This window comes from Prionailurus bengalensis, chromosome B4 (genome assembly GCF_016509475.1).
Source record: "Prionailurus bengalensis isolate Pbe53 chromosome B4, Fcat_Pben_1.1_paternal_pri, whole genome shotgun sequence".
NCBI lineage: Eukaryota > Metazoa > Chordata > Mammalia > Carnivora > Felidae > Prionailurus > Prionailurus bengalensis.
In genome coordinates, this window is record NC_057358.1 from 51,759,507 (window position 1) to 51,773,297 (window position 13,791).

Below are 13,791 nucleotides of genomic sequence, written 5' to 3' on the forward strand. Positions count from 1 at the left end.
CATTCTTCCTCTGAAAAATATTCTTGTTTGCTGTTCCATGATCTACCCTCATTTCCTCTTGATAGTCTCAAAATTATCTTATATACCTAAAAATTTTCATTTAACACCTCTCTGTAAGTTGCATCTGCATCTATTCCTCAAGCCTTGGCTTCTGCCTTAAATTTTTGACCTTCTGTACTTCTGCCTGATTACTAAAGAGCTCCATTTGAATGTCTCCTAGGCACTTTTAAACCAGAGTTCCCTCCGCTGTTTCCCATCTAAAAAGATATCTTCTAATGACACTTCCCTCTCTCTCACTCACTTTTCCAACTAATCCCCAAGTTTTGTCATTTTAAAAGTTTTTTATATGTACAGCCACCTGCCTCTTAAACCCATCACCTTCTGTCTGCCCCATCACTGCTTCTTTGTTTGAGGTCCCTATGACTTTGGCTACTATAGAATAGCCTCCTATCTGCCTCTTGTGTTTTTCAATCAAATCATTCACATTTCTACCTAAGGTGCCTTTCAAAAGCCAGTCATATTTATTTTTTCTACTATTGAAATTTCTTTTGAAAGTTCCTCATTGCCTCATGGATTATGTATCATCCCTATATACTTTTAAAAAGATTGTTTGGGGTACTTGGGTGGCTCAGTTGGTTGGGCATCTGACTCTTGGTTCCCCTCAGGTCATGATCTTACAGTTTGTGGGTTCAATCCCCACATCGAGCTCCGTACTGATGGTGCAGAGCCTGTTTGGTATTCTCTCTCTCCCACTCTCTCTCTCTCTCTCTGCCCCTCCTCTGCACACTCGTTCTCTCTCTCTCTCTCAATAAATAAACTAAAAAAAATTGTTTTGAGATCATTGTAAATTCACATGCAGTTGGAAGGAATAATACAGAGAGAATTCAAATAACCTTTTGCTACTGTCTCCCAATGGTAACATTTTGCATGACTAGAGTACAGTATCACAACCAGGAAACTGACATTGATTACAATTCACTGACCTTATTGAGATTTTGCCAGTTTTACATGTGTTCTTATGCATTTTGTTGTATTTAGTTCTATGCATTTTTATTTTCATTCCAATTGGTTCTATGCATTTTTATCACATGTATAAATTTGTGTGACCATCACCCCATCAAGGTCCAGAACAGTTCCATCACAAAGACCCTTGGTGCTACTCTATTATAGCCACAGACACATCCCTCACTCTAATGCCCACTCCCCCATTACTGTCTACTAGTAATCTCACCATCTTTATAATTTTGTTATTTCAAATGTTATATAAATGGAATCATGCAGTTTGTAACACTTTGAGACTAACATTTTTCTCTCACCATAATGCCCTAGCAATCTATCCAAGTAGCTGCATGTCTCAATAGTTTTTTTTCTTTTCACCACTGAGTAGTAGTCATGGTATGGAAGGATAACATTTTTCTTAACTGTTCACCCATTAAAGGACATCTGGGTTATTTTTGGCTTGGGCTATTGCAAACAAAGCTGTTGTGAACATTGACGGATAGGTTTCTGTGCAAACATAAGTTGTAATTTCTCATAGATAACCGCTCAAGATGTAATTACTGGAATATATGGTAATGGCATATTAGGTTAAAAAAAAAAAAAAGAAAGAACTTGCCATACTCTTTTTCTATACCATTTTATACTCCTACCAGTAATGCATCCAGTTTTCTCTGCATCTATGCCAGCTATTTTTTAATTTTAGTCCTTTTGATAGGTATTGAGTGTGCTTCATTGTGGTTTTAATTTGCACTTACCTAATAACTAATGATGCTGAACTTCTTGTCATGTGCCTATTTACCATCCTCTTTAGTGATAGGTTTCTGCATGTCTTTGCTCATTTGCTAACTGAGTAGTTTGTATTTTTGCTGCTGAGTTTTGAGAGTTCTTTATATATTATGGATAGTAGTCCTTTGTCAAATAAGTGGCTTGCAAATATTTTCTACCTGTCTTCCATGACTACTTTTCATCCTCTTCTCAGGGTCTTTCAAATTAAAAGTTTTAATTTTGATTTTGTACAAGTTATCAATTTTTCCTTTTTTGGCTGCATATGTGGTGGCAAATCTAAGAACTCTTCACCTAGCACTAGTCCTAAATATTTTCTCTTCTAGTTTTCCTGTTTTCTAGTTTTACATTTTATATTTAATTAAGCCCATTATTTATTGTGAGTTAATTTTTGAATGAAGTATGGGGTTTAGGTTGGAGTTCATTTTGTTGTTGTTGTTGTTGTTGTTGTTGTTGTTGTTTTAACCTATGAGTGCCAATTACTCAAGCATCATTTATTGAAAAAGCAATCCACCAAATGTCTTTGTAACTTTGTCAAAAATAAGTCAGGGGGCTCCTGGATGGCTCAGTCGGTTAAGCATTTGATTTCAGCTCAGGTCATGATTTCTCACAGTTCATGTGTTTGAGCCTCATGCTCAGCCAGTTAAGCATCCAACTTCAACTAAGATCATGACCTCATGGTTTGTGGGTTCAAGCCCTGTGTCGGGCTTCTCTGACAGTGCAGCACCTGCTTAGGATTCTCTTTCTCTCCTTCTCTCTCTGCCCCTCCCTGACTTGTGCTTTCTCTCTCTCTCAAAATTAATGAATAAACTTAAAAAAAATAGGTCAGGAACATATGTGTGCTCATTACCTTTTATTTCTTCACACCTAATCCTATTGTCAGGTCACATAAGACAGCTTGTCATTCCCTGAACAATCCTTAGGACCTCTGTGATGGAGCTGGTTCCCTTCACCCTTTATGCTCTTCTCTGTCAACTTTGAAGCTTACCTCAAATGTGGATTCTGGGAACTACTCCCTCCTAGACTCTTATGCCACACTTGCCATCTTTTACTTAGTTCTACATGCTTTTTTTCTTCTAGTATATTGTAAATTTCTTGAGGGCAAAGGAAATACCTTTTTGTTTTTTGGGTTTTTTTAGTATCTTTAAAACTTAGCTGTTTCTGGGGCGCCTGGGTGGCTCAGTCGGTTAAGCGTCCGACTTCAGCCAGGTCACGATCTCGCGGTCCGGGAGTTCGAGCCCCGCGTCGGGCTCTGGGCTGATGGCTCGGAGCCTGGAGCCTGTTTCCGATTCTGTGTCTCCCTCTCTCTCTGCCCCTCCCCCGTTCATGCTCTGTCTCTCTCTGTCCCAAAAATAAACGTTGAAAAAAAAATTTAAAAAAAAATTTAGCTGTTTCTAAAAATATTTATGGAATTTAATATTTGGGGTAGTTTTATAAGTGATGCTTTATATGGATGTGTAAAAATGCATATATATTTATACATATAATTTAGTAAGGAAAGATCTTCTGAAATTTTATTATTTATCATGATATCAGCAGCTAGAGATATACTCTCCCAATAGTAGATCATTTGTTTCCATATGTTTTCAGTACAAGACCCCCTACATCAATATCAAGAAATTTCTCTAGACTTAATGCTATACTTCAGCATTTGTAAGCCAAGGAGGGACATAAGGACAAAAAGCCACTGACATTTCAGGAGTTTAAATTAACTTGTGTTTTATTTATTTCAAGCAATATTTTAAAGCAATATTTTTAAATAGTAAATACACATGCATGGAGATTATTTTATATTGCTTATTATTTCCGTAAGTTTTCTGATGGCTTGCAATAATTCTGGGTCCTCCCACATTCGTGGCCCATTGATTAGAAATCACTGCAATGCTTTTTTCGTCAGCCAGTACTTGTAGCTTGGACACACTGTTTATAAATTTTAAACACTTTTAAAACTGTTTGGAAACTTTTAAAATTATTTCAACAATAGTCCATAGTCCATGCCTAGTACACTCTGATCTCTACATAACTCAAATAGGCAGAAATGTTAATTAATATGTGGATAAGTGACTATTTTAATAGTAATGATCACCCTATAAACAAGTTTGGTGGGGAAGCTGGTTGAATTTAGAAAGCGATGAGAATAAAAAGAAGACAACATTTTAATTTTTCTCCCATTTTGTTCTGTGTCTTGTATCAATACAAGAATAGTTATAAGAAATGCCAAAAAAAGTACACCGGTTTCAACTCTGGTTTTACTTTCTCTTGCCCTCTATTGTGCTGCTGGAGGCCTCACCTCTGTGCCAAACCCCTCAAATATTTCTGGGCACCCTCAGCAACAATTTACATATGTTTTCTCGGAAGCCCAGAAAATTATCACATGGCATCCACCTCGTTTTTAACTTGTCCCCTGCTTTGCTTCCCAAATACTGCTACATCAACCACTCAGTATGGCTGGGATTTCTTAAACTGCCGAAGCCACGCAATGTTCTGGGAAGTGGGAGAGAATGACCTCACTCCCCTTTTTATATAAATCTCTTAAAGGAATACAAAGTGCATATTACATTGCATCACCAATGTCTTACAAAGGTTTTCATGAAAATAATTATTTCCATTTTTATTCATAGTTCTCTCTTTCCCCCTAATACCCAGACTGAGAAAGGCTGGGTCAGGGACACTGCCAAGGGTCCCTTTTATATCCACCCTTTAGATACTAAACTTTCTTTGATACAGGGCCAAACTTGTCTATTTGACACTTCCCAGAGTGATTCCCAACAGACTTTGCCAGCAGTCTCCCTGAAAATCCCTATCATGTATAGATCCCTGTTGTAGACATGACTGGACTGGAGGTGGGTGGGGCTGGCAGTAAGCATGCTCACAAAACTGCCCTTCAGCTTTTAAGACACAGAGCTGGGATCCTGGCGCTAATGCCCTTGCTCTTTTTCACTCTGTTACCTTTGGCATGTGGTTAAAAACCATCATTTTTTGCAATGATTCATTAGAAAAACAGATCGTATTTTAGGGCATAATTATATTGTTATAGCCAATGCATATTGTACGTTGCATTCCTTTCTTAAGTACTGTTCTGTTATAAAGTATAAAGGGGAAATTAGAACAGAACAGGAACATTCTACATGTTTCACAGATCTTAAAATATCTTGCGGAATGTGAATGATTATCTAGCATAGCAGTAAGTGTATGGTACACTCAGTAAGTCATAGCTATGGTTATCTGTAACATCCTCTCGTTTGATATTCATAACATGATGAAAACTCGATTTGTAAATGAAGACATTGAGACCTTGATGTCAAACATTTCGACCAGAGTCCAGCTACCAGTTTTCAAGTCCAAAACTGCCAGATTCCTAAACTCATACCGACCCCACTAAGTTATGCCGTTGGTCCCTTCCTCCCACACCCACAGAGTTTTCCTGTTCTCACTTATTTTGAACTCTCCTTTTCATTATCCTGCCTCCTTGCTCCCCTTACCACCAGTACTAGACACATTTTGGTTTCCATGTTCTTGTTCTTCCACTGAAGTCACGCTAAATACGCTAAATACACTTCAGAATTATTTACTATGCCCTCAGGGCAAATAACATATGGTGAGTGCTTGTATACAAGTTAACAGATATTAATTACCCTAAACAAGGTTTTTTTCTGTTTGATGCGATAATTTAAAGCCTACAAATTCAGTATTTGTCAGAAGGCAGTGAAGACCTGGCTCATGTCTATAAGTAAAAAGTATCATAAAGTTAAATGGAAAGAGCTGTGCATTTTGGTTCTGTTTATGTGAAGACAGAATATTCATATTAAATCATTTGGTGAAAAAGTCTCAAAGAATATAATCATCTGCATACTTCTCTAGCATTACCCACTAATTAGTCATTGCGCGGTAAGAATAGAGTGTTTATTTTTTTTATTTTTTAAGTTTTTATTTAAACTCCACTTAGTTAACATACAGAATAATATTAGTTTCTGGCGTATAATATTCAACACTTCTATACATCACCCAGTGCTCATCACAACAAATAAGAGTGCTTTTTTTTTTTAACAATGTTATGGATACAGTAAAGCAATTAAAATAGATCTATATTATCTATGATGTATAATGATTGCATGTTTATAAAACTTGAGTTACTTTTAAGGAAATAACTTTTGCCTAATGAAGCACAGGGTGTAACCTCTAGAGTTCAAATGTTTGTATTTTAACCAGAAAGGCAATTAATTCTTAAAGTCATTTTTTGAGAATTTCAACTTGCCAAATACCAGGGAGGCTCAATTCTGTCTGGAACTGTTTTCTCCAGTTAACTAATGCAAAATAGCAAGAAACAGCTGTTCCTTTTTGTGTATTTGATGGATCTTTCTCAGCTATAATTTATTAGTGTTCAATAGGTACCAGGCTTTGTTGTAAGGCTTACATTCATTATCTCACTTATTCTCCCCACAGTGCTAAAAGGCAAATATTATTATCACCATTATTATTATGCAAATGAAAAAACATATAGGTGACCATAAATGCATACAAATTATTATGTCATAGAAATTTGTATGTTTAGAGCTTATTTATATGATTCACAGAGTTCTTAAGCCAGACTTTTGCAAAGCCCTGATAGTTAGGTTTATTCCATTTTTCTATTTCACATACAGTCACACTTTAAGGGCCCCTTCATCTATTTTCTCTGTAAAATAAATGAGTTTATCTGCTGAAAATATTGTGGAGAGGAAAATGGAAGATAGTTTAAACAGTTCAAAATAGCCACTGTGGAGAAAAAGAAAAGGAGCTTACTCTATAGTCCTGGAAAGATAAGAGTTCAGGAGGAGATGTGGCTCACAGAGTCTATGCTGGCATCCCATTGCTGGTAATGAAGAATAATTAATGTAATAGCGTTTTGAGATTTTTAAGGCAGCGCTTAAATTCCTTTACTATCTTAGGGGAATTCAATAAGTGAAATGGAATAATCTGAATCAGCAGTCCTAAGAAACTGAAAAGATAATATTCTGTTTGGAATGAGAATAGGATTCTAGAAGAGGAGGTAGCCAGGAGCTGTCACATGAAGCAGGGTCGACTGGATTAACCTGTTATATCACATCTCATGTCCCTTGATTGAATTGTTTATTTGATAAGGAAATCATTGTTCAGAACAGCTAAAAGATGGCTCTTGAATGGAACTTCATCAATAACTTCATGGGTTCATAAATGGTAGACAAATGCAATATGATGGACCAGAAACCATATCCATATACACTGAGGAGACCTCCCAACTGACTGAAAGGGTTTCCCCCTCAAGTTGTTTCCTCTGCTTCTTTTTTGTACATATAGAGAACACTTTATTTCTATCTTGTAGCTTGGCTATAAAAAGCAAGCAAGTTTGTAGTAGCATATGAAACTCCTTTTCTAAATATGTTCTGAGGAGTTTCCCTGGCAACCATGTTGGGTTTATACACAGGTCTCCCCTCCCTTTATGATGGGTAACTAATTTCTTGATAGTACTACACTTCTGAAGTTTCTTTACTACTGTAGGCACCCAGTGGTAATGCCCATGATTTACTTTCTGGAAATTATAACACACAGTTGAACAGATCCCTTTTTAGAAACTAGTTATATGACTAGCAAGTGAAAAAGAGCAAGACACAAAACTGTTCATACAGCATAATTACAGCTCACTTCTTAAAAAGTAATTATATATAGAAAACAAAATAAACATCAAAATATTAACTATCATTATCTCCCAATGGTAGAAATATAGATTTTCCTTTTTTTGTTTCATCCATATTTTATTTAATAAGCATGTTTTTTCATAATTAAAAATTAAACAATTTTAAATAAATTAAAGTTAGCATAGAATTAATTCTTCCCATGTAGAAGGAAATATTGTTGTACTGCACTAAATTAACACAAGGAAATCATGGAGATTGGCCTGCTCTCCTCATTAGTCTTCAACAAAGAAAGATAATGTTCAAGGTCCCATGTGGCACAATAAAGTCAAGGACAGTTAAAAGGTGATGTATTTAAATTTCCTCCTAGAGAATAATTTACAGTCATATTAAATTTGGGATGGAAAATTATTAATGGAATCAGAATAAATTCTAAGCTTCTTAGAGAAATATTCTGTCATTAAACTCCATTATGTTAAGAGAACCTTTAGCTTTCCAGAATTACAGTTAGAAATGAAAGATCCTACATTAACATATCTATTGCAAGCTAAATGATATTAACGGCTAAATATTTTTATTAAAAGCAATATTTTTTAAAAAGTGCATTTAAGCATATCTGATTTATATTTTCATTATTCCCTTTTCAGGTGGTGTATGATGAAGTCACAGAGCTCCAAGGACATGTTTTAATGCTTATTGTGAAAAGCAAAAGCATATTTGTGGGAGCAATTAACATCCAACTTTATACTGTCCCACTCAATGAAGAAAAATGGTATCCACTAGGAAACTGTATAATTTGACCATTTCTATCAATGAATGCATTATTCAGTAACTACCTATATCTTTTTCCACTTCTGGGCCTCTTTGTCACTAGAGCAGGACATTTTTGTTGTCAAAGGTAGCATAGTGTATCAAGGACACACAAAAGAAAGACATCAGAATTAGTCTGTTAGAGTTATATATTCTCTACTTGTGTTTCATTGTTTTCTTAGAATCTTTTCTCCTTAACAAAGTGTCAATTTATTGTGTAAAATAAAAGAACACCTAATTTTAATATATCTTTTAAATCAAACACATGCTCACATTTTTTAATTGTGTGCCTACTGTTAAAAGCAACACTCTGACTGTAGTTTCCAAGAAATACGGCCATAAATCTCATCAATTAATTTAAGATCTAAGTATATCTGTAACAGATTTTTAACTTTGAAGTAAATATACATACCTGCATACTGACTTATAATCCTATTAATCGAATTATTTATGGAATTAGTAAGCTCCAGCAGAATGATGTATTATTTTCTATCAGAAAAACAAAGGACAAATGCCTGAAATTCTTAAATCCAATTTTTGGAAGAAACTTCTTTGCAGTTTCTTGCCTTTTTCTATGCCAATCAATTAATCATCATTGGATTTCACCCAACCAGAGGCATGATCACATTTTTAAATTTCATTATCCCTTAACTCCACGATGTCAAACTCTGAAACTCTCCCCTCTGATCAAAACCTCTTCTCTTTGCACATCAAGAATTTCTCTTAGTTCTGAAGCTACTTGTGTACTCATCATGACTTGAGTAGACAATCCTACGGATTTCTACCTACAAAGTAGGTACAACTCAAAGCACTATGCTACATTCTTTAAGAGAACAAAATAGGAGTTTTTTTTTTATCCTTGCCATTTAAATTACTTAAAAAAGTTAAAGTCTTGCTTTTTTTTCAATGCTTCACTGTGAACGAATAAAAAAGTAATTTAAGCTCTTAGATATGGTCATCTACATAACCATGTAAACACATAAGGACTGTAAAATTTATTCATTGAAAACATTTGAGTGCCAGCCTAAAGCAGGCAGAAAGTCAATGCAGATGACCGCACTGAAAGGAAAAGTGACTCTGACACAACAGCAGGGCATAAGCAACACATGTAGGATACTCTCCTGAAGTGCCAGGTTCTGGTGAACAGGGACTGCACTGCAGGGAACTCCAGGATTTCTTCAATGTAAAGTCACTTTCAAGAGCAGAAAACATAGTTGACCTTCTTAACACAGAGAAACAGACACAGAAAGGCAGGCAAAATGAGAAGACAAAGAAATTTATCCCAAATAAAAGAATAGGACTAGGCTATAGCCAGAGATCTAAGCAAAATAGCTATAAGTAACATGCCTGATAGAGAATTTAAAGCAATTATAATGAGGATACTTACTGGACTTGAGAAAAAAGTGGAAGACATGAGTGAGACCCTTAACACAGAGATAAGAAATAACATAGTAGAGATAAAGTGCTCAATAAACAAAATGAAACATGCTTGATGAAATGAACAGGACCTAGTGACCTAGAAGATAGAATAATGGAAAGTAATCAAGCTAAACAAAAGACAGAAAAGATTATGCAAAATAAGAATAGGCTTAGGGAACTCAGTGACACCACCAATGTAAAAACATTCAAATTATAGAAATCCCAGAAGAAGACAGAGAGAGGGGAGCAGAAATTTATTTGAATAAATGATAGCTGAAAACTTTCTTAATCTAGGGAAGGAAACAGATATCCATATCCAGGAGGCACAGAGAACTCTCAAAATCAACAAAAGCAGACCCACATCAAGACACATTTGTAATTAAAGTGGCAAAAAATAGTGATAAACAAAATTTTTAAAGCAACAAGACAAAGGAAGACAGTAACTTACAAGGGAAAATCCAAAAAGCTAGCAGGAGATTTTTTCAAAAGAAACTTTGTAAACTAGAAAGGAGTGGCATGATATATTCAAAGAGCTGAAGGGGAAAAATCTGCAGCCAAAAATATTTTCTCCAACAAGGTTACTATTCAGAATAGAAGAAGAGATAGTTTCCTAGACAAACAAAAGCTAAAGAAGCTCGTGACCACTAAACCAGCCCTACAAGGAATATTAAAGGAGACTCTGAGTAGGAGACCAACAGTGACAGTATCAAGGTAGGAAACACAAAAGCAGTAAAAATGAATATTTCTGTAAAAATTCAGTCATGAAATTCACAAAACAAAAGGATATAAAATATAACAACATATGCCTAAAGCATGGGGAGAAAAGGAGTAAAGAATGGGTTCAAACTTAAACAACCATCTACTTAATATAGACAGCTATGTGCAGAAGAGGCTATATACAAACCTAATGGCAACCATATATCAAAAACTACTAATAAATGTGCAAGAATAAACAGAAATAAATCCAAATATAAAATTAAAGAAAATAAGCAAACCATGAAAGAGAGGAAGACAAGAAAAGATCAGAGAAAATCTTCAGAAACGACCATAAAACAAATAATAAAATGACAAAAGTATGTATCTATCAATAATTACTTTGAATGTAAATGAACTAAACACTCCAATAAAAAGACATAGGGTGACAAAATGGATAAAAAAAAACCAAGACCCACCTATATGTTGCCTATAAGAAATTCATTTTAGATATAAAGACACATGCGGATTGAAAGTGAGGGGATGGATATACATCTATCATGCAAATGGAGATCAAAATAAAGCCAGAGTAGCAATACTTATATCAGACAAAATAGACTTTAAAACAAAGACTGTAACAAGAGACAAAGAAGGACAGTATATAATGATAAAGGGGACAATTTAACAAGAAGATACAATAATTGTAAATAGATGTGCAACCAATTGAGGAGCATCCAAATATATAAAATAATTAATAACAAACATAAAGGAACTAATACATAATAATAGAATAATAGGAGAGGACTTTAACACCTAACATCAACAGACAAATCATCTAAATAGAAATACAACAAGGAAACAATGGCTTTGAATGACACACTGGAATATATGGATTTAACAGATATATGCAGAACATTCCATCCTCAAACAGCAGAACATACATTCAAGTGCACGTGTAATAGTCTCCAAAATAGATCACATAAAAATATAAAATAAGCTTCAACAAATTCAAGAAGATTGAAATCATACCATGCATCTTTTCTGACAACAATGCTATGAAACTAGAAGTCAACTACACGAAAAAAATCTGAAAAACCACAAATATGTGGAGATTAAATAATACTAAACAATACATGGGTCAACCAGGAAATGTAAAAAAGAAATAAAAAACTATATGGAAACAAATGAAAATGAAAACACAATGATCGAAAACCTTTGGGATGCAGCAAAAGTGGTACTAAGAGAGAAGTTTATAGCAATGCAGGCCTACCTCAAGAAGAAAAAAAAATCTCAGATAAACAACCTAACCTTACACCTAAAAGAACTACAAAAATAACAACAAACAAAACCTAAAATCAGAAGAAAAAAATAATAAAGATTAGAGCAGAAATAAAGGATTTAGAAGCAAAAAAAAATAGGTCAATGAAACCAGCTGCTGCTTCTTTGAAAAAAAAAATCAATAAAATTGATAAACTTATGAAAGTTGAGAAAGGACTCAAATAAATGAAATCACAAATGAGAGAGAAGTAACTACCAACACCACAGAAATACAAACAACTATAAGAGAATATTATGAAAAACATTATGCCAACAAATTTATCAACCTAGAAGAAATGAATAAATTCCTAGAAACATATACACTACCCAAATTGAAACAGGAAGAAATAGAGAATTTGAACAGATTGATAACCAGCAAAGTAATTAAACCAGTAATCAAAAAAACTCCCAATAAACAAAAGTTCAGATTAGATGGCTTCAAGGGGAATTCTACCAAATGTTTAAAGAAGAGTTAATACCTATTCTTCTCAAACTGTTACAAAAAATATAAATGGAAGGAACACTTTCAAATTCATTCTATGAGGCCAGCATTACCCTGATTCCAAAACCAGATAAAGACGCCACTAAAAAAAGAGAACTACAGGCCAATATCCCTTATGAACATAGATGCAAAAATCCTCAACAAAATACTAGCAAACTAAATCCAACAATACATTTTAAAAAATCACTTGGCATGATCAAGTGAGATTTATTCCTGGGTTGCAAGGGTGGTTTAATATTCACAAATCATTAACGTGATATATCACATCTATAAGAGAAAGTTTAAGAACCACATGATCATTTCAATAGATGCAGATAAAGCATTTGACAAAGTATAACATCACTCATAATAAAAATTCTCAATAAAGTAGGTTCAGAGGGAACATACCTCAACATAATAAAGGCCATTTATGAAAAACCCACAACTAACACCATCTTCAATGAGGAAAACCTGAGAGCTTTTCCTCTAAGGTCAAGAACAAGACAAGGATGCCCACTCTTACCACTTTTACTCAACACAGTACTGGAAGCCCTAGCCACAGTAATCAGACAACAAAAAGAAATACAAGACATTCAAATCAGTAATGAAGAAGTAAAACTTTCACTCTTTGCAGATGACATGATACTCTATATAAAAAACCCAAAGACTCCACCAAAAAAGCTTCTAGAACTGGTAAATAAATTCAGTAAAGTTGCAGGATACAAAATCAATGTATGGAAATCTGATGCATTTCTACATACCAATAATAAAGCAGCAGAAAGAGAAATCAAGGAATCAATCCCATTTACAATTGCACCAAAAACCATGAAATACCTAGGAATAAACCTGATAAAAAGAGGTAAAAGACCTGTACTCTGAAAACTATAAAACACTGATAAAAGAAATGGAAGAAGACACAAAGAAATGGAAAGACATTCCATGCTCATGTACTGGAAGAACAAATATTGTTAAAATGTCTATAGTACCCAAAGCAATCTACATATTTAATACAACCGCTATCAAAAATACCACCAACATTCTTCACAGCGCTAGAAGAAACAATCCTAAAATTTGGATGGTACCACAAAAGACCTCAAACAGCCAAAGTAATCTTGAAAAGGAAAAACCAAGCTGAAGGCATCACAATTCCAGACTTAAAGTTATATTACAAAGCTGTAGTCACCAACACAATATGGTACTGGCAAAAAAGTAGAAACATGGATCAATAGAACAGAATAGCAAACCCAGAAATGAATGCACAACTATATGGTCAATTTATCTTCAGCAAAGCAGGAAAGAATATCTAATGGGAAAAGGACAGTCTCTTCAGCAAATAGTGTTGGAAAAACTGGACAGCAACATGCAAAAGAAAGAAACTGGACCACTTTAATACACCATTCACAAAAATAAACTAAAAATGGATTGAAGACCTAAATGTGAGACCTGAAACCATAAAAATCCTAGAAAAAAACTCAGGCAGTAATCTCTTTGACATCAGTCATGACAGCTTCTTACTAGATATGTCTCCTGAGGCAAGGGAGACAGAAGCAAGAACAAACTATTGGGATTATATCAAAATAAAAAGCTTCTGCACAGTGAAGGAAAGAATCAACAAAACTAAAAAGCAACCTACAGAAT

General features: G+C 34.6%; 1 protein-coding gene across 1 annotated transcript in view; it reads left to right on the forward strand.

Annotated features, from left to right (window-relative positions):
• The window catches only part of PIK3C2G (phosphatidylinositol-4-phosphate 3-kinase catalytic subunit type 2 gamma), a 333,932-nt gene extending 325,266 nt beyond the window's left edge, over window positions 1–8,666 (forward strand). The window contains exon 32 of the mRNA XM_043561485.1: window positions 8,081–8,666. Coding sequence (XP_043417420.1) covers window positions 8,081–8,233 — 153 coding nt within the window. The 3' untranslated portion in view covers window positions 8,234–8,666. The remainder of the gene's footprint in view (window positions 1–8,080) is intronic.
• Window positions 8,667–13,791: the final 5,125 nt, after the last annotated feature.